At 55.4% G+C, this 21,399-nt stretch overlaps 2 protein-coding genes across 2 annotated transcripts; both read right to left on the reverse strand.

Moving 5' to 3' along the window:
• Positions 1 to 3,338: 3,338 nt before the first annotated feature.
• On the reverse strand, positions 3,339 to 8,490 carry LOC144731788 (uncharacterized). The gene is made up of 6 exons (XM_078613020.1): positions 8,243 to 8,490; positions 7,376 to 7,525; positions 6,613 to 6,824; positions 5,941 to 6,101; positions 5,300 to 5,432; positions 3,339 to 4,510 (listed from the first exon to the last, which is right to left on the reverse strand). Exons 1-6 carry the CDS (start codon positions 8,394 to 8,396, stop codon positions 4,226 to 4,228), a joined length of 1,095 nt encoding a protein of 364 aa, XP_078469146.1. The 5' UTR covers positions 8,397 to 8,490; the 3' UTR covers positions 3,339 to 4,225.
• A 1,198-nt stretch (positions 8,491 to 9,688) lies between these two features.
• LOC144731791 (tetraspanin-33-like) lies at positions 9,689 to 20,981 on the reverse strand. The gene is made up of 8 exons (XM_078613026.1): positions 20,858 to 20,981; positions 19,651 to 19,708; positions 18,046 to 18,173; positions 17,811 to 17,885; positions 17,579 to 17,674; positions 17,017 to 17,145; positions 16,284 to 16,499; positions 9,689 to 11,498 (listed from the first exon to the last, which is right to left on the reverse strand). The coding sequence occupies exons 1-8, from the start codon at positions 20,930 to 20,932 to the stop codon at positions 11,364 to 11,366; spliced, it is 912 nt and encodes a 303-aa protein (XP_078469152.1). The 5' UTR covers positions 20,933 to 20,981; the 3' UTR covers positions 9,689 to 11,363.
• Between the last annotated feature and the right edge of the window lie 418 nt (positions 20,982 to 21,399).

Here is a 21,399-nt window from a genome sequence, read left to right on the forward strand (position 1 = left end):
CCCGGAGGGGCAGCGAGGAACCGTTGATCATACTTCACCAGCCCTGTCCCTCTGCTGCCCGCAATCCCCAACCACACCTCTCCATGTCGCCCCTGCCAAACGCTGTCCAGGCTGAAACCTGCTTAGCTTCCGAGGTTTGGCACATACCGGATGGACGTGCGTAAGGGGGGGGGGGGGGGTTAAATATTTCCTTCATTTAACCAAATGAATCACCTCCCACAGGTTACGAGCAACACGAGTCCTCCTGCTGCCAGGAGACGCGTTCCTGAGTCAGCAACCACCGGAGCGATTGCCTCCGATAGCAGTGAAGTGGCAACATCCGCCAACCACCAGTCCACTCACCCCCCACGTCACCCATGCCCCCACACTCCGCGTCACCCTCCTCCCATCTCACCTGGCCGACAGCCACCACAGGGGTAGGGCGCCGCCCCACCCAGGAGGAACCAGACGAGAAGGCAGCAGCAGCAGCAGCCACGCGGTGAGGAGCCAGCGCGAAATCCCCCCCCCCCCCCCATCAAGCTCTGCGGTTTATCTATATACGAGGAAACCAGAGCTACAGCAAAAAACCCACGTGTGAGAGGGATAACACTATATCCCCGTACAGATGGAAACAGATGGCGATTATTCCACTTGCTGTCCTGGCGAGCTAGGGTATGGCTTTACAACGCCCACCCACAGGGAGTTTCACAACATCCGTGCGGTGATCCAACAACCCTCGCTGCTGCCGCCACAGTGCTGGATGATCACGGCATCATCACCGACGGGGGGGGGAGGGGTTCGTGACGAGGCTGGGTCCATCGGCTCGGTGAACTCCAGAACCGGGTCTCGCCACGGGCGGGCGAAACCCCGATTTGAACTCATGCCCTCAGCAGTGCCAGCTGCCTCCGACACGGCCATTGTGAACCCACCGACCCACCTGGGAGGTGCGTGTGGCAGAATGAAATTGGAGAGCGGTGGCGTGGCGGTTCGTGCGCTACGATATCCGGCAATTTGATTTCGATTCCCGCTCACAGTTACCAACGCGAGTGACGATTACCAGAACCAGTCCTAAGCCTCCTCTCGGTCGACTCGCTCTCAATTGAGTACTTGGTGCGGTGTGTAGCAAGCATCGCCGCGATGGAGACAAAGGTGGCCGGGCGTGGTGCTGGCAACCCGTCCCCTCGTGTGCCATGCTGGCCTTAATAGGTGCTCGCAAACATCACTTGCCCCTACAGTCTGTGGAGGCGAAACGGGGGATTTTTTGTCTTTGTCAGAGAAAGAAGAGGCTTATCGCAGCCGTGGCTCAAAGGTGCGATGGACTTTCAACAGCACCTCCATCTCTTCTCTGTCGACCTGGTCAAGACCTAAGATGCCATCAAGGGGCAAGGGCTTTTGGTTATTCTTGATGCTATTTGGGGTCCTTGACCCCTCTGTTCACGATTCATGAAGAATGACGCGATGAAATTTCGATCTAAAGCTTTCGTGACTGCAGGGATTCATCTTCTTGGTTCTTTCGGTAAAGTCACGTAGAAGGGAAATAAAAATCAAACGTAATAAAATTACAGGTGAAGAAACAGAGCTGTCGGAAAGACAGCGTCCTAATGAACACCGCCAAGCTTGGCAGCGTATATTTAAGCTGGTCGGGAGGAGGAGAGCGCCTTAACAAAAGGGTTTACATATCAACAGCGGAATTAAGCATATTGATGGCAAATGCAGATATGGGATTAGTCACTCCTTGTGGAATGTGTAGGTGGTGGTGGGGGTCTCAAAGTCACATTATGCTCGAGTATTATGTAGGATTAGCTGTGATAAAGGGAGGAAGTAGGATTAGCAGTATCAAGCTCGTGCATTGTGTGGGCAACAAAGAAGGGAGGAGTTTCTAAAGAACTGCAAATGCCCAACTACCAGATGATAAACTACATCAATGTTGATGTAGTGTATATTTTAGTTTTTTTTATCGGTTCACTATATGGTAGTCATTATATAGTGTAGCTTATACCCAGTTACTTAATGTTAATAGCTCAGCTTATTGAGCACATTGATTATATTGATGTAGTTTATATTTAGTTTTTTCACACAGGTGTATTATCTGGTAGTTGGGCATTTGCAGTTCTTTAGAAACTCCTCCCTTCTTTGTTGCCCACACAATGCACGAGCTTGACACTCCGTGGTTACGATTAAAATCCCCCTCCCTTTATTACTGCCAATCCTACTTCTCCCTTTTATGACTGCTAATCCTACATAATACACGAGCATAATATGACTTTGAGACCCCCCCACCCCCTACACATTCCACAAGGAGTGACTAATCCCATATCTGCATTTGCCATCAATATGTAAACTTCTTTGTCAAGGCGCTCTCCTCCACCCGAACAGCTTAAATATACGCTGCCAAGCTTGGCGGTGTTCATTAAGAAGCTGTCTTTCTGACAGCTCTGTTTCTTCACCTGAGGACGGCTGCTTGTGTTGTGGCCGAAACGTCGTGATAAATGTAATTTTATTATGTTTGATTTTTATTATTTCCCTTCTCCGTGACTCTACCGAAAGAACCAAGACGACGACGACGACGCGATGATGGTTGCGCACGCCTTGGGGGTCGCGAGCGCAGCTCCCCGGTTCACAAATCGCCGGTGGGACATTGGCGCCACTTAGTGGCGAAGGGCGGTAGTTGCTGTCGCCTGGGTGAGTGTCACCTGGGTGAGGGTCACCTGGGCGAGGGTCACCTGGCGCGAGGGTCACCTGGGTGAGTGTCACCTGGGCGAGGGTCGCCTGGGTGAGTGTCACCTGGGCGAGGGTCACCTGGGCGAGTGTCACCTGGACGAGGGTCACCTGGGCGAGGGTCACCTGGCGCGAGGGTCACCTGGGTGAGTATCACCTGGGCGAGGGTCACCTGGGTGAGTGTCACCTGGGTGAGTGTCACCTGGGCGAGGGTCACCTGGCGCGAGGGTCACCTGGGTGAGTGTCACCTGGGCGAGGGTCACCTGGGCGAGGGTCACCTGGGTGAGTGTCACCTGGGCGAGGGTCACCTGGGTGAGTGTCACCTGGGTGAGGGTCACCTGGGCGAGGGTCACCTGGGCGAGGGTCACCTGGGCGAGGGTCACCTGGGTGTCACCTGGGCGAGGGTCACCTGGGTGTCACCTGGGCGAGGGTCACCTGGGTGAGTGTCACCTGGGCGAGGGTTACCTGGGTGAGTGTCACCTGGGCGAGGGTCACCTGGGCGAGTGTCACCTGGGCGAGGGTCACCTGGGCGAGGGTCACCTGGGCGAGGGTCACCTGGGCGAGGGTCACCTGGGCGAGGGTCCTGGAATCCACACAGCCTCGAACACCGCCACAAGGTAGGAGAGTCCAGACACAGTCACTACGTTCGGAGATTTAATAAATTACAACAGAGGCGCCTCAGGTAACCGTAACTCTCCACCGTAATCAGCCCACTCACCGCACTCACCGCACTCACCGCACTCGCACCACTCGCACCACTCGCACCACTCGCACCACTCGCACCACTCAACATACTCGCTGCACTCACACCACCCACTGCACTTGCCACTCTCACCCCACTCGCCACTCTCACCCCACTCACCGCACTCACCGCTCTCACCCCACTCGCACCACTCAACACACTCGCTGCACTCACACCACCCACTGCACTCACCACAATCACCCCACTCGCCACTCTCACCCCACTCACCGCACTCAACATACTCGCTGCACTCACACCACCCACTGCACTCACCACAATCATCCCACTCACCCCACTCAACATACTCGCTGCACTCACCGCTCTCACCCCACTCGCACCACTCAACACACTCGCTGCACTCACACCACCCACTGCACTCACCACAATCATCCCACTCGCCACTCTCACCCCACTCACCGCACTCACCCCACTCAACATACTCGCTGCACTCACCGCACTCACCCCACTCGCACCACTCAACATACTCGCTGCACTCACACCACCCACTGCACTCACCACCATCATCCCACTCGCCACTCTCACCCCACTCACCGCACTCACCCCACTCAACATACTCGCTGCACTCACCGCACTCACCCCACTCGCACCACTCAACATACTCGCTGCACTCACACCACCCACTGCACTCACCACAATCATCCCACTCGCCACTCTCACCCCACTCACCGCACTCACGCCACGAACTCCGCACGCCACCGCACGCCCTGCGTGGATGCCGCTGCCGCGTCCCCCTCTGCCCCCGTCCCCCCACCTGCGCCCTCCGGGTCAAACGGGGCCCCTGGCGCAGTCGCGCACGCGCTCTTCCTCGTCCGCCACGGGGGGGGCGCCCCGCGAGCGGGGGCGGAGCGGGCACCCCGTCGTCACGGGGGGCGCGGGGCCCCCCCGGGCCCGGAGGGAGCGAGCGTGGGCGCGCTCGCAGGCCTCCACGCTCCGCACGAACCAGGTGCGGTCCACGATAGCGGCCAGCAGGTCGGTGCGCACCAGGCAGACGCCGAGCAGCGAGGCGGTGGGCACCGGGGAGCAGCGCGCGCTGCCGGGCCCTGCAAACACCTGCACGGCGCCCGCACGGCGCCCGCACGCAAAGGGGAAAAACCATCATCCCCCCGCCGCGTCGCCTTCAACGGATCGTCCGGGGTAATGGGAGGTGCTCGCGAGCGGCGCCTAGAAAGGCCATCGCGGCACACTGCGGTGGGAATGCGGTCGCCACCCGCGCCGATGTTTACACGCAGGGAACCAGGTACCCATTTGATGCCGAGTCGACCTGGGGGAGACCCGGCATCACCAGGCCAGATATACGTGACCAGCGTTGGCCGTGAGCGGGAATCGAACTCGGGTCGCCAGCTTCGAAGTGCAGTGCGCTAACCGCTGCGCCACTGCTCTCCGCACACGTGTACACGTGCAAGCAAACATGAACGTCTTTGTGTGCACGCCCATGAACAGACAAATGTACACGGGAAAGCATGCAAGAGCGCACCCGTGTATATTGTTGTGGATGGTATGAGTGAGTGATGTTGATCGTGTTGTTGTTGGTGTGAGTGAGTGATGTTGATATTGTTGTTGTTGATGGTGTGAGTGAGTGATGTTGATCGTGTTGTTAGTGATGGTGTGAGTGATGTTGATCGTGTTGTTAGTGATGGTGTGAGTGAGTGATGTTGATATTGTTGTTGATGGAGTGAATGATGTCGATCGTGTTGTTGTTGATGCTGTGAGTGAGTGATGTCGATCGTGTTATTGTTGTTGGTGTGAGTGATGTTGATCGTGTTGTTGTTGATGGTGTGAGTGAGTGATGTCGATCGTGTTATTGTTGGTGATGGTAGCAATGTGATGGCGATGTCCCACCTGTGGGTTGACGATTGTGTTCCCGTCATCGGGGCGGATGTTGTCGTCGATGAAGATGTGGTGGACGCTGGGGTCAAACGGGTCCACCCACAGGGGCTTTCCCCCCTCGCTCGTGAAGCCGTGCCTCGCCCACCTGCGCCGCAACCACAACCACAATCACTACCACTGCAATCACAATCACCAAAATCACAATCACCACAATCACTACCACCAACAACCACAGCCAACACCACCACTACAATGGCAACCGTGATACCACAACCACAAAGAGGATCTTGTCTGCAGACCGGACGACAACAACAACAACACAGCAACCAGGAGAGCGCTCTTCGGGTGAGTGAGTGCTTTGACCAGAGAGTCAGTGAGTGAGTACTGAGGCCGGTGAGTGAGTACTTAGGCCAGAGAGTCAGTGAGTGAGCGACCATATGCGAGAGTAGATGACAGGGGAGTCAGCGATTGGGCAAACAAGTACGTGGACGAGCGTGGACGTTGGCGAGCGACGGGGCGAGTGAGCGTGCGTACCTAGGTGAGCGAATTATGGGCGAGCGAGCGAGCCAAGTTGGCGAGTACACGGGTGAGCGAGCGAGCAAATCTAACGACTGTTGGCGAGTACACGGGTGAGCGCGTGGGGGAGTGCGTACCAGCGGAAGTCGTCCTGCAGTCCGTGCACGCCGACGAGCGCCGACAGGACCCTGTATGGAGCTCGCCCGTCCTCCCAGCTATTCACGCTCGTCCCCTCCATGCTCAGAGTCACCCCCCGGGGGCCCGGGCACACGCTCCCCACCTGCACGGCCACATCCACCTACGGGGGGCGGGAGGGGGCAGGCGGGCAGAGTTGGGCACGGAACGGTGGCGGGGGGGGGGGCAGTAATCTGTGGCAAGAGTCAGGGCAAGGAGTCAAGGTGGTTGTGGTGTCGGTGGCATTGGGGTCACAGAGGACAGTGTCGGGGTCACAGGGGTCGGGATTGAGGTTGGGTATTGAGGGTTGTGGTCAGATTTAACGAGGTCAGGGGGGTCGGGAATAGTGGCAACGACTCGGGTCGAGGCCAGGGAGGTCGAGGCTGAATGAGGGTCGGTGTCAGGAAGTGTGGTGAGGTCGGCGATTTCTGGGGTCGGCGAGGTCACCGTCGGCGAAGTCACCGTCGGCGCCGTAGACTTCGAGCCGTGCATTCGCCGCTCACGGCAAAGGGAACTCAATCGCTGCGCACGGGGCAGCAGAACAGGTGGGTTACGGCGGCTACGAATCGGGGAAGTGTGTCGGGGAAGTGTGTCAAAGGTCAGAGTTCGGGAGTCGTTCCCACGTCTGAGCACACCCGTCGCTGGGCGAGCTGGGGGAAGTCCGGGTGGTGTCCGTCGAGGGCGCGCCGCACCGCGCCCAGCGCCGCCTCCAGGTCGGTGCCGAACGTGCGCAGCACCAGGCCGAAGCCCGGGCGCCGGCGCGCAAGCCAGCACAGCAGCTCCAGGAAGCCGGGCAGCAGCAGGTGGCACGGGCGGCCGCGGGGTCGGCGGGTCCCCCCCTCGCCGCCTGCGAGAGACGGGGGGTCAGGGCCGAGGCTTGGGGGGGCGGGGTCACGGTCGGCTGCGTCCTCCGTGGGGGTCTGTCGGACGAGGTCGGGGCACGTCGGGTAAGTTCAAGCGAGGGCAGACGAGGTTAAGGGTCAGCAGGAGGGGGTCAGGGGAAATTATTTGAGGTCAGGGGTGAGCGGGAGGGGCGTGTAGTAGGCTTGAGCGGGGGGGGGGAGCAGCAGGGGTGAGCGGCAGCATTGAGCGGGAGGGGTGAGTGGGAGGGGTGAGTGGGAGGGGTGAGCGGCAGCATTGAGCGGGAGGGGTGAGCGGGAGGGGTGAGTGGGAGGGGTGAGCGAGAGGGGTGAGCAGCAGTGGTGAGCGGGAGGGGGTGAGCGGCAGGGGTGAGCGGGAGGGGTGAGCGGCAGGGGTGAGCGGGAGGGGCGAGTGGCAGTGGTGAGTGGGAGGGGTGAGTGGCAGGGGTGAGCGGGAGGGATGAGCGGGAGGGTTGAGCGGCAGGGGTGAGCGGCAGGGGTGAGCGGGAGGGGTGAGCGGGAGGGGTGAGCGCCGCACCTCCGGGAAGGGTGAGCTTGGGGTCGTCCCCGTGTCTCCACTCTAGCCGTTTAACCGCGCTCCTCACCACGGCCTCCGTGCCCCCCAGGGCCCCCCACTCCTCCAGCAGGGGGGCCACCACGGGGTCACTGCTCAGGGGTTCCCCCTCCTCTGTTAGGGATGGGAGGCGGAAGGTGGGGGCCACAAGCACGGCTCGGATGAGTCAAGTGGGGCCGTCTCTGGGTGCCATTGCCACGGTGCGCCTCTCCCACGCCTCTCTGCGCACCTTCCAGTCGGTCTGTTCCACGCTCGTTGCCTGATCACGGCGGAGTTCAAGACGCGCGTGGCGCAGCAGGCGGAACGAGCGACACGTTGGGGCCATCCGTCCCACAACGGTTCGATTGACCGAGCACGCGCGCTTTGGGGTAACGACAACCCGACGCGGGCACCCCCAGCGGCAGCTGTCCCCGTGCGGCACGAGGCGACTCGTATACCCCGTCAACCCACGCGGCGAAATTGAGTGAAACGATTTGTTCGTTTCTCCCTTGTGATGGGACTTTGCCGGGTGAACGTTGCGATGCACAAGGTAACAAGGGCACAGGGTGACCGACCAGGTCCGAGTTGGGTGTGTGACGAGGTGGGGCACTGACGAGGGGTTCACGGCGCTACTCCGCCATGATCGATGCTGCCGTGTAGTCGCGGTCGAGGAGCTTGCGTCTTAAAACCCACTACGGAGAAGGCCCGTTGCCCGAAACGGACAATACCGTATACGCGTCATTAACATAATCTGCGTCATTAACATAATCTGCGTCATTAACATAATCTACGTCATCTGCGCGGCCACGCCCCCACGGCGGGCGCCTCGCGACAGGCGGGCCGCCTCCTCACCAAGCCGCAGGCGCAGGAAGTTGGCGAGCGCCTCCTCTGGGCCCTGCGACGTCACGGAATCGGCCACCACCACCGTGTTGTTGAGGTCGACGTGAAGGACGAGCTTGGGCCTCCACCTCGTCCCCTCGTCCACCTCCTCCTCGTCGTCCGCCATCGCCTCCCACGTTATCCGACGCAAACCTCGAGCCGGCTTCTCAGCAGGAATCGATTCCTTCGATGTAATTCGTAACGTCGCTAATCGATTCTTTGTTTTATACTTTAGGGGAATCGATTGTCTCGCATGAACCGCAAAGTGGAATCGAATCGCGTCGCCCTTCAGCTTTTTGCGTCGCGCCGGAAGTTGGCAGCGCGCGAGGGGGGGGGCGGAGCTTGTCAGCGAGTGACGTCACTCGTTAACATAATTTGCATACCGCCTTACGTCAGCTGCTGGGCTTTACTAATCGTGGTGTGTATGGCAAAACCGGTAACCGGTTAAATGTGGTGGGGTAAAGAGTGGGTACGGTTCACATCCTAATTAACATTCTACTGTGCGAGACTTAACAGATTCTCCAAATGGTTACCGGTTTACGACCCGAGCCTGGCTGTGCTGATGATGAGACCTCAGCAGGTTGAATCCAGCCCGGAGCTGCTTGCAGCATCGCTCACGACAGCCACGAGGCGCGTTCACTAAAACACTAAAGTTGTTTTTCTTCTTGGTTCTTTCGGTAAAGTCACGTAGAAGGGAAATAATAAAATAATAAAAATAAAACATTTAATAATTCTCACGACGTTTCGGCCACAACGCAAGCAGCCGTCCTCTGACAGACCTGTTCTTCACCTTATTTTATTGTTTTATTTTTATTATTTTATTATTTCCCTTCTACGTTACTTTACCGAAAGAACCAAGATGAATCCCTGCAGTAACGAAAGCTTTAAATCGAAACTAAAGTTATTTATTCACATATAGAGTGTAGTTTTACACAGCTGCTGAGAACAGTAGGCCCAAAGGCCCGAAAACGTAAAAATGACCAGCAACAAACAGCGCTATCAAAGTTGTAATAGATCATGAAGAGTGTAACCTGTGTCTAATGAGTAAATGGGTGGGTGGGTGAATGAATGGGTGGGTGAATGGGTGGGTGAGTGGATGGGTGGGTGGGTGAATGAATGGGTGGGTGGGTGAATGAATGGTGGGTGGGTGAATGGGTGGGTGGGTGAATGGGTGGGTGGGTGAATGGGTGGGTGGGTGAATGGGTGGATGGGTGGGTGGATGGGTGGGTGGATGGGTGGGTGGGTGGATGGGTGGGTGGGTGGGTGGGTGGATGGGTGGGTGGATGGGTGGGTGGGTGGGTGGATGGGTGGATGGGTGGGTGAATGGGTGGGTGAATGGGTGAATGGGTGGGTGAATGGGTGGGTGGGTGGGTGAATGGGTGGGTGAATGGGTGGGTGGGTGGGTGAATGGGTGGGTGGGTGGGTGAATGAATGGGTGGGTGAGTGGATGGGTGGGTGAATTCTGGGGATGACGCCGATAAACAGGAACACTTGGATTCGAGAGCGCACACGCGGCTCGACAACACCGCATTGAACTTCAACGGGCAGTGGCTAGGCCATGACGACGACGATGAAGCGAGCATGGGGACGCGTTTCGCGTCGCTGTTGCACGTTTCTGACAGCGCGGTTCCCTCCCTTCAACTCTCCCTCTTTTAGTTGCGACAAAACCAAAAGGCTGCGGTGCAGACTCGGAGCCGTAGCTCACGCGTTGTCTGGCGCGTCCTGCTATCGTTGTATGATGTGTGCTGTCGCTTTCGTTTGCGGCCGTCAAGCGCCCCGTTTGTTAGTGGTGCAATATCCCCCGTGTCCCCCGTGTCCGCAATGTCGATGCTTCTGTCTTCGCTGCTCCTGCTACTGTTCTCACGAACCACGGATCACCCGTGCAACATACCTGGGCAACTGGCGAAACGGGATCATCCGTGTAACGAATCAAATAAACTTTATACTCAATTATTATCACCCCCCTCTCGATTTGAAGCTTTCGTGACTGCAAGGATTCATATTCTTAGGTTTTTTCGGTAAAGTCACGTAGGTAAAACATTAAAATTAATAAAAGTAAAATAAAATAAAAATCACGACGTTTCGGAGGCAACACAAGCTTCCGTCTTCAGGTGGAACCGTCACAGCCACGACAGCTGTATCAAGTAAATGAGAGATTACAAGAGCTACCACTCCGTATATATAATGGTTGGAGAGGGGAAGGACCAAGTACGGCACGCTTAGTCACAAACCGGACCTCTCCATAACAAAGGCTCAGCCTTTTGTTATGCAGTCTATTCTTAGTCTTAAGCCTCACCTTACCATATTAATAAAAAGTGTGCCGTACTTGGCCCTTCCCCTCTCCAACCATTATATATACGGAGTGGTAGTTCTTGTAATCTCTCATTTACATGATACAGCTGTCGTGGCTGTGACGGTTCCACCTGAAGACGGAAGCTTGTGTTGCCTCCGAAACGTCGTGATTTTTATTTTATTTTACTTTTATTAATGTTAATGTTTTCCCTACGTGACTTTACCGAAAAAACCTAAGAATATTATCACCCTCGTTTACCCAGCACAGCCTCACCGATCCTCAAGACTGTTTCAGGAGGGTTCTGCCAAATGTTTCGCAGGAGGGGACTATGATCGCAACGTACAGGATATCTGCTATACATGCATAGCAAGTCTGTGGGTCTCTATAGGTTCCTATATGAGTCTTTCGGTGTGGGAGACTGTCAGGGTAGTTATATGGGTCTCTGTTCGAGTGTGTGGGTCACGATGCGAATCTAAGGCCAGATGGTGCAGGTAGGCCATCAGGGTGGATCTTGGAGTTCGCTGTGGGACTCGAGCAGACAGAGCGCGTTTGTAGCGGTGAGGTGCGGTGATGGCTTAATGTGGGTGCCAGGTTGTCGCATTGTAAGCAAGTAGGGCCTGGGTTCGATCCCCATCGCAGCTGTTATTTTGCGTTGAGTTTTTCCTGTGAATGGTTAATACCACACCAGAGTATTAACCAGGGTGGCCGCTGGATTCGAACCGTGTAAACCCTCTGCCCACAAGCGGCGAGTGCACTACCACTGGGCTGCGTCACTGCCCTGACGAGCGATGCACGAGTCACCTACAAGTCCCCCTGCTCCATCATCAGCTTCATATCCTGCGGCTGCAGATGCTGCTGCTGTAGCTGTTGCTGCTGCAGCTGCTGCAGCCTCTTGACGTAGGCGATGAGCGCGCAAGCCAGGCTGATGCCGATGAGCTGAGGACACACGAGGAGACACTCAAAGACGCGGAAAAACACACGAAGACACGGGACACGGGGAGACTCAGGGGGGACGGGGAGACACGGGGGGACGGGGAGACACGGGGAGACACGACGTCCCGAAACGTCCAGCGGCCAGCAGCAAGCAGCGCTATCCAAGTTGTATGAGATAAGAGCGCCTGGACACAAGTGTCTTGCATTGAGCAAGGTTTTTGTTATTGTTAGAACTTGGGGGGGGGGGGGGGGGGAAACGACAATGATGATGATGGAAGGAGAAGGGGATTCCAGAGTGGAGCAGTGAAAGGGAAGATGCAGAAAGAGAAGCGTGGTGAACTGCAGTGTGGCGAGTGGGTGGGTGGGTGAGTGGGTGGGTGGGTGAGTGGTTGAATGGGTGGGTGGGTGAGTGGTTGAATGAGTGAGTGGGTGGTTCCGCGAGTCAGTTTTTCAGTTGCATTTATTTGGTGTAGCCCTGTGAGCCATTCGGCTCTTGAATCGGGTGCAACCGCAACAAACAAAAAACATGAACAATAAAATATCTTAAAGTGACTATGCGCAAACAGAAAAATCCAGGAAAAAACAGCAAAAAATCTTCCAGGAAAAAGCACCATACACCAACGCTCTGTGCAAAAATCCCAGTGGGATGCAAGTCAAACAACCAACCACAAGACAACTTAGATTAAATTTCGATTTAAAGCTTTCGTGACTGCAGGGATTCATCTTCTTGGTTCTTTCGGTAAAGTCACGTAGAAGGAAAATAATAAAATAATAAAAATAAAACATAATAAAATACAATTCTCACGACGTTTCGGCCACAATGCAAGCAGCCGTCCTCAGGTGAAGAACAGGGCTGTCGGAAAGACAGCATCTGAATGAACACCACCAAGCTTGGCAGCGTATATTTAAGCTGGGTTAGAGGAGGAGAGCGCCTTGACAAAGGAATTTACATATTAACAGAGGAATTTAACATATTTATGGAAAATGCAGATATGGGATTAGTCACTACTTGTGGAATGTGTAGGTGGTGGGGGGGGGGGGTCTCAAAGTCATATTATGCTCGAGTATTATGTAGGATTAGCAGTGATAAAGGGAGGAAGTAGGATTAGCAGTAATAAAGGGAGTGAAATTTTAATAGTAAGGAGCTGCAGCAGCCAAACCACCACGTAAATATATATATATAAACTACATCAATATCATCAATATACTCAATATACTCTCCAATAAGCTGAGCTACTAACAGTAAGTGATACATTACACTTAGATTAAGCCATCATTCTAACTCTGTACTACAACAAACAAACATGGCCAAACCAAAAAACTTTTCGAAATCACCAAAATGAAGCCATAAAAGCAATGTAAGAGTGACCATAGGAACTGTGAGTTTCTTGATGTGAGAAGAAACATAATAAGGAGTGGAGAGTGCCAGGGAGCATGACACGAGCAAATTAGTATTTTTTTTGTTCCTGGGTAGTAAGTGTGATTTTCTAATTGCGTATGCCTCAAAAGTAGAGAAAATGGCGATTACACTGGTCAACACACTTTTTCTGGCATAAGGTATTTCAACGGTTTTAAGGTAATTTTGGGGTGCTGATTCCAAATCTGGCATCAGTTTTTGTCTCACATCAGGTTTTTGAGATATCAAATATTGCATTTTTAATAAAAACTGCGGAAGAAAAATATTAAATAAATGTGGATATCTACATAAAATGATATTATAAACACACTATCCTAAAAATACAGCACCATATTTTAACACTAAAGCAGTCACTGACTCACAACAACTTGCAATCATAAGTGACAGAGTTAATTTCGGGTAAAATCAATGAAAATGGGGTATGCCGATAGCATAAAAAATTAACCCGTAAAAACAAAGTTTTTCACTATAAATCCTTTATATGCGTGGCGGCTAGAGTCCTCTCGTCCTCTGGCTTGAGATGGCTGCCACCTATGGGTCAGATGATTGCCTGCCACCATTAAGAAATTGGTAATTAAATATAAAAAATGTTTTCCTAAAAAGTGTAAAGTTATGGAAATTTTTTTTCACGAAAATAAATTGTCACGCACAACGAGTCTGTGTGCAAAATGTCAGCTCGATTGGATCACGGGAAATGGGTTAAAAAACGACCGAAAGATTTGCACGGTCGTAAGCGCGCAGGCAAGTGTAGTAGGTTCCAGGAGACTTGGACGACGTAGTTGGAGGCACACTTATTTATTAACCACAAGGTACATAACAGGCCGAGATGTACAACACTCGAAGGGGTATCGGCCCCTTCACCCGTCTAACAGGGAGATCACACAATCTATGTTACGGCTAGCCTTACTCCTAGGTCCTCCACTACAGGGCTAGGGGAGGCTAACTAACCCAGCTCTGGTTAAGCTGGGATTACGGCACCCTGAGTCCCCAGACCGGCTCTTACAAGAGCATCGGCTCTGGGCTCTTGGGGCCACGCCACTGGCTTGCCCTGAGAAGGACAGCGATCCAGGGGAGTCCCAGGGCCTATCTAGCCGGTCTTCTTGCTTCGCTGGTTAAGGCTGAACACTGCACCCCGAGCCCTCCGGCTCACCGCCTCGTATAGCAACTCCCCCACTGAGGGGTGGGGCCGGGGGGGATCCCAGCGCCGTGTCAGCCCCCCAGGCTCAACGGTGCGGACGTGGATGTAAGCACCTCTCGGCGTACGGGCATAACCACGCCCAGTATGTTTGTTTGCCCTCCGTAACACCTCTACACAAGCAAGCAAGCAAGTGAACTTAATATAAAGGATTTAAAAATGAGATGTGATAGAGCAAATCTGAGATCAGATTTGGAATCAGCACCCTGAAATTAGTCTAAAACAGCTGCAAAAGTCCAGGCCAGAAAAAAAATGTTTCTTTTTTGTTTGACCAGTGTTATTCCACACACACTTCGCTTTTGTGACCAGGACAGTGATATTTTGAAATTTACCTATTTTCCAGAACATTCCAGATAGATTCAGTGCTGAGTAAACTTGGAGAAACTTATAGAACATTCTAGAACTTTCCAGTAATATAAATAGTCGTAAAAATACAGGGGGCATAAGCCCACCAGTTCAGTTTAGTTCCAGCTGCCTAAGTGGATACATATCTGCATTGTTCTGAGATGGCATCAAGAGGCTGCAAGCATCCGGCAGACGTATTTTGCTATGTCTGCCGCCAATTTATCAAGACAAGAGCGAAAAAGGACTCTGTGAAAGCACCTGCTAAGATGTGTGAGGCCTACAAGGCATATTTTGGCATGCCTGTCGGGGCTCAAGCAAACCCTGGGCATTCCTGATGGGTCTCCAAGGCGGTTTTACCAAGTTTCCCTGCTATCTTTGCCTTTGGGACAGCAGGGACACCAAGGCGCACTACCACAAGCGGGACTGGCCACAGCGGACCGAGTTCTCTGTGGCGAGGAACAACGTTAAGTGGTGGTCCCCCAGAAGGTGCTGATGCCACCACTCAACATCAAATTGGGCCATATGAAACAATTTGTCAGAGGTATAGATAAGGAGTCGGCAGCCTTCAAGTACCTTCAAGACTTCTTCCCTAAGCTGTCTGAGGCAAAGGCCAACGCCAGTGTCTTCGTCGGAGCACAGATAAAGAAGATCCTGGAGTGCAATTAATTCCCCAAGAAGCTCACTAGTAAGGAGAAAGCGGCTTGGGACAGCTTTGTCGCAGTGGTTCGTGGCTTCCTGGGCAATCACAAGGTCGAAAACTACGTGGAGCTGGTTGAGACTCTGGTGAAGAACTATGTCACAATGGGCTGTAGGATGTCCCTCAAAGTCCATATCCTTGATGCTCATCTTGATCAATTCCAGAAGAACATGGGAGCGTACTCGGAGGAGCAAGGCGAGTGCTTCCACCAGGATATACTGGACTTTGAACGCCGCTACCAAGGACAGTATAATGAGAACACGATGGGAGACTACATTTGGGGGCTGATCCGTGAAAGTGATTTACAGTAAATCGTAAATCTCGAAAAGCTACTCACTTCTAAATCTTTTGTAGTAATTTTTGTATTACTTTAGTATAAATATAATTTTGATTCATATGTTGTTTTTCTGACTTTATGTGAACGAAAAGACACAAATTCCCCCATTTTCTCATTGAAAATAGGTACATTTCAAAATATCTCTGTCCTGGTCACAAAAGCAAAGTTTGTGGTGAATAATATCTATTTTCTGTACTTTTTGGGCATAAGCAATTACGAAATAACACTTACTACCCAGGAACAAAAATTGTGTTACATAGTGTAATCATAATAGCCCTGCCAGAGCCAGTGGTGAAAATGACACATTCCTATGCAAGGGGTGAGTCCATCTCCAAGACAACCACTGTCGACTTTTATCGACTCCCGAGGAGGGAGTGGGGCACCAAGAGGCGGTGGGGCTGAGATGAACATACGAGAGTCATAAGGGGTGAGCAGTGACGGTGTGGAGGAGCTGTAGCCGAGGGGCAGCACACAAGGCAGCTCGGTATAAGAGGTGCTGGTGATAATACTGCTGATGGTGATGTTGGTGACAGTGACGATGACAATGACCACGATGATGATGATGCTTCTACTGCTGACGATGATTCTTCTGTAACGACCCTGATGATGCCACTGCTGTTGACGACAATGGTAATAATATTGACGATGCTGCTGATGACTTTGATGTCGATGTCACTGCTGCCGATGACGTTGAACCTGTGGCACAGCCGGTCCGATGGCGCTGCTACCCCCGCTACCAAGAGGAGGAGAAGGTTCGAGCGGCAGAGCTGCCGACGAGCACGGCGGTGGCGAGGTACCTGCAGCACGGCGAGACCGAACGCGAGGCCCAGCAGCAGCAGGAGGTTGGAGTCGACCCACCGCTCCACGCGGCCCAGGCACCCCTCGGTAAACACCGGGGCTCTGGCCACAACACCGCTGCCACCACCACCGATGCCACCACCACTGCCGCCGCCACCACCGCTACCGTCCGGCAACAACTGGGCTCCATAACCACACATGGTGTTCATCACCACCTGCACAACGATACCACCCGATGGAAAAACGCACCGCCAGTGGGGAGTGAGCCACATCACCCCTGGTGCTCAAGCACACAACCTGAGCTAGCACACACCGCCAGGGTCAGCAGCAACCAGAAGGGGCAGCCACCACCAGAGGTCAGAGGTCAGCCACACCACCAGAGGTCACCCACCACCAGAGGTCAGAGGTCACTCACACCACCAGAGGTCAGCCACACCACCAGAGGTCACCCACCACCAGAGGTCACCCACCACCAGAGGTCAGATGTCAGCCACACCACCAGAGGTCACCCACCACCAGAGGTCAGAGGTCACCCACACCACCAGAGGGCAGCCACACCATCAGAGGTCACCCACCACCAGAGGTCAGCCACACCACCAGAGGTCATCCACACCACCAGAGGTCACCACACCACATCACCGAACCAACGTCACCACCACTCCTGAGGTCCACGCGTGACCTCCGAGCCCCCTTCGTCCCCCCTCTGACCCCCCCACCCTGGAGCCTCCTCACCTCCCCCTGGATGGGCACGCAGCACGAGTAGGGGACCCCACAGCGCTCGGGGCTCGGGTTGTCTGCGGAGCACTGGAAGTACCGGCTCCGATTCCAGTCCAGGCGGCTCAGAGCCCCACAGCACAGGAACTGGGGGGGGGAGGGGGGGGAGAGAAGGGTAGGGGGGGAAGGGACAGGAAGTGGGGGGGGGGACAGGAAGTGGGGAGATGCAGTGAGGAGTGGAGGTGGTGATATCGATGAGGTGAGGCTGCAGTCGTGTAAGTGATGATGATCTGTAGTCCACCTCTCTCTGCATGTAGTCGATCTGGAGACGACGATGCGGATGATTATGACGACATAGATGATGACGACATAGATGATGACGACATAGATGCGGACGGCCCACCTCTCTCTGCATGTAGTCGATCTGGAGACGACGATGCGGATGATGGTGACGACATAGATGATGACGACATAGATGATGACGACATAGATGATGATGACATAGATGATGACGACATAGATGATGACGACATAGATGATGATGACATAGATGATGACGACATAGATGCGGATGGCCCACCTCTCTCTGCATGTAGTCGATGGCGTTCTGCAGGTCGTGGTCTCCCCGGTACTCCTGGATGGCGGCGTGCACCAGCTCGGTGACGCGCGCTCGCACCTACTCAGCACGGGGGGCACGTGACTTGGGGGTCATCGGGGGGGGGGAGCATGTGGGGGGGGGGCGTATGTGACTTGGTGGGGTTGCAAGGAGGGGGTTTGGGGGGGGGGCTAGCTACGAGGGGGGTCTCACCGACCTTGGTCTTAAAGATGAAGGCGATGACCCCTGCGGCGAGTTGAGCTGTGAACACCACACAGAGTGTCCCTGTGAACTGGAGACACGGGGGACACGGGGACAAGGGGGGGGCACGGATAGACACGGGAACACGGGAGACATGGAGGAGACGGGGGACATGGGGGGCACGGGAGACCACGTGAGTGTATAATTGAGTGTATAGGTGAGTCTCGAGGTGAGTCCGGGTGAGCGCTCACCGTGTACAGGAGGCACGTGTTCTCCCTGAGCGCCCCCACGCAGCCGCAGAACGCGAGCAGGAAGGTGAGAGCCCCCACCACGAGGAGCAGCACGGCAGGGTCCCCCACCAGGGAGCCCACGGAGCCAGCTGCGGCACACAGACCCCCACTCACTCACACAGACCCCCACTCACTCATACACTCACACAGACCCCCACTCACTCACTCACACAGACCCCCCACTCACTCACACAGACCCCCACTCACTCACACAGACCCCCACTCACTCACTCACACACACAGATCCCCACTCACTCACACACACAGATCCCCACTCACTCACTCACACAGACCCTCACTCACACAGACCCCCACTCACTCACTCACACAGACCCCCACCCACTCAACCACACAGACCCCCCCCCACTCAACCACACAGACCCCCCCCCCCCCCCACTCACTAACCCACACAGACCCCCACTGACTCACTCACCCACACAGACCCCCACCCACACAGACCCCCCCCCCACCCACTCACCCACACAGACCCCCCCCCCCCCACTCACTCACACAGACCCCCACTCACCCACACAGACCCCCACCCACCCACACAGACCCCACCCCCCCCCCACTCACTCACACAGACCCCCCCCCCCCACTCACTCACACAGACCCCCCCCACCCACTCACCCACACAGACCCCCACCCACTCACCCACAGACCCCCACCCACCCACACAGACCCCCCCCCCCCACTCACTCACACAGACCCCCCCCCCCCCCACTCACTCACACAGACCTTCCCCCCCACTCACTCACACAGACCCCCCCTCCCCACTCACTCACACAGACCCCCACTCACTCACCACAGACCCCCACCCACTCACCCACACAGACCCCCACCCACTCACCCACCCACACAGACCCCCCCCCCACTCACACAGACCCCCCCCCCCCACTCACACAGACCCCCCCCCCACTCACTCACACACTCACACAGACCCACCACTCACTCACCCACATAGACCCCCACTCACCCACTCCCACCCATTCACCCACACAGACCCCCACCCACTCACCCACACAGACCCCCCCCCCCCACTCACTCACCCACACAGACCCCCACCCACTCACCCACACAGACCCCCACCCACTCACTCACACAGACCCCAACTCACTCACCCACCCACACAGACCCCCACTCACACAGCCCCCACCCAGTCACCCAACCACACAGACCCCCCCCCCACTCACTCACACAGACCCCCCCCCCCCACTCACTCACACAGACCCCCACTCACTCACTCACCCACTCACCCACCCATTCACCCACACAGACCCCCACCCACTCACCCACACAGACCCCCACCCACTCACCCACACAGACCCCTACTCACTCACCCACACAGACCCCCTCTCACTCACCCACCCCACACAGACCCTCCCCACTCACTCGTGTACCGAGATGACGCTGATAGTGTTGTTGTCATGATGATGTTGCTGATGGTGATAATGATAACGATGTTGCTGATGGTGATGATAACGATGTTTCTGATAACGGTCTTGCTGATAATGATAACGGTGTTGCTGCTGATGATGCTGCTGATGGAACCCCCCCCACACTCACCGGCTCGTTTCTCCGTCCGTGCATACACTCCGACTGCAACCAGCGACGCCCCGACAACCTGGACTCACCCAGATTCACCTGGTGAACGACTCACTCACCGACACTCACACCCAGTGTTTATATTGTTGGCGGCGGCGGCGGCGGCGATGCTAATGTTCGTGTTGATGGTGTTAGTGATCTTGTTGTTTGCTGGTGATAGGAGCTTTGAGCAAGTTGAGGAATTCACCCTCAGGGTTGGGGCGAGACGAGACACGGAGGGGAATGCGCCGCTCACTCACGACGCGTGGACTCAGGGACACAACAAAGATCCCCCGTGTAGCCTTGGCAGGCTGTTGGGGCAAGTGGTCTTAGCGAGTAGCACTTACGAAGGCCGACACGGCACACGAGGGGGTGGGTGGCCAGCACACCACGCCCGACCGCCTTTGTCTCCCCCGGTGGCGATGTTTTTACACACCAGGCCAGGTACTCGTTTGAGGCTGAGACGACATAGGGGAGGCCCAGTACAGGTTCAGATAACTGTCACTGGCGTTGGCCGTGCGGGAATCGAACCCGGGTCGCCGGGTTCGTAGCGCAGCATGCTCACTGCTACACTACCGCTCACCGCAACTCAGGTACACACACACACACACATGTACACGTGTGTGTGTGTGTGTGCTCAAGTGTGTCTACTCAGATGAGTGTATTTAGGTATGCACGTGTACAAGCGTGTGCACAGGTGAGTGGGCATGTGTACAGGTGAGTACAGGCGAGTCTGTGTACAGGTGTGGGTGCACAGGTGATTATAGGTGTGTGTGTACAGGTGTGTGTGTACAGGTGTGTGTGTACAGGTGTGTGTGTACAGGTGATTATAGGTGTGTACAGGTGAGTGGGTGTACAGGGTACGGGGCGAGGTGGTGTAGCGGTTCGCGCGCTGCGCTACAAACCTGGCGAGCAGAGTTCGTTCCCGCTCACGGCCAACACCGGTGACGATTGTCTGAACCGGTCCTGGGCCTCTCCTAGGTCGACTCGGCCTCAAATGAGTACCCGGTGGAGTGTGTAAACATCGCCACTGGGGAGACAAAGGTGGTGTTGTCCACCCACCCCCTCGTGTGCCGTGACCGGCCTTGAAAGATGCTCGCTGACAGCACTTGCCCCGAAAGTCTCGTGAGGCTATACCGAGGGGGGGATCTTTGTCAGTGTTTTGTGTACCCAGGCAACCCCTCCTCACCCAGAAGATGAGATTGAAGACGAAGAGAGTCCATTTCACGCAGCATCTCACGTCCACACCCGGGTCGCAGCCCATGCCGGCAAGGGGGGGGGGGGGGTCAAGAGTGGCAGCAGCGGGCAGCGGAGGGCAGGGCAGGAGGAGGCGGCTGGGCAGGAGGGAGGAGGCGGTGCGGCTGAGGACCACGAGGGGCGAAGGGCAGCGGAGGCAGAAGCGGCACGTGGAAGGATTCCCACTGGGGCGGTTTGAGGGTGTGGAGCAGGAATGTGGAATGGCAACCCAGCACACGGGGGCGGGGCGGGGTCTCCCGGGGGAGGGGGCGCGAGGGGTGGGGCTGGCCGGTGGGAGACTGAGGAACAGTTTTGGAGTTCGTTGAAAATTCACGATGTAACACGATTTTTGTTCCTGGGTAGTACGTGTTAGTTTCTAATTGCTTATGCCTCAAAAGTACAGACAATGGCAGCTATTATTATTCCCCACAAACGTTGCTTTTGTGACCAGGACTTTGTGAAGGAAAGACACAAATGCACACGGCGTTTTCTCAT

This window comes from Lampetra planeri, chromosome 40 (assembly GCF_965212315.1).
Source record: "Lampetra planeri chromosome 40, kcLamPlan1.2.h2, whole genome shotgun sequence".
Taxonomy (NCBI): domain Eukaryota; kingdom Metazoa; phylum Chordata; class Hyperoartia; order Petromyzontiformes; family Petromyzontidae; genus Lampetra; species Lampetra planeri.

Coding starts and splice junctions, on each gene's coding strand:
- LOC144731788 (XM_078613020.1), bottom strand. CDS start 8,396: ATGGCGGACGACGAGGAGGAGGTGGACGAGGGGACGAGGTGGAGGCCC. Junction 7,526..8,242: donor CTTCCTGCGCCTGCGGCTTG/GTGAGGAGGCGG, acceptor CATCCCTAACAG/AGGAGGGGGAACCCCTGAGC. Junction 6,102..6,612: donor CCCAGCTCGCCCAGCGACGG/GTGTGCTCAGAC, acceptor CGCCCCCCGTAG/GTGGATGTGGCCGTGCAGGT.
- LOC144731791 (XM_078613026.1), bottom strand. CDS start 20,932: ATGGGCTGCGACCCGGGTGTGGACGTGAGATGCTGCGTGAAATGGACT. Junction 18,174..19,650: donor ACGGACGGAGAAACGAGCCG/GTGAGTGTGGGG, acceptor TGTGTGCCGCAG/CTGGCTCCGTGGGCTCCCTG. Junction 11,499..16,283: donor TCGGTCTCGCCGTGCTGCAG/GTACCTCGCCAC, acceptor GTGTGTCCTCAG/CTCATCGGCATCAGCCTGGC.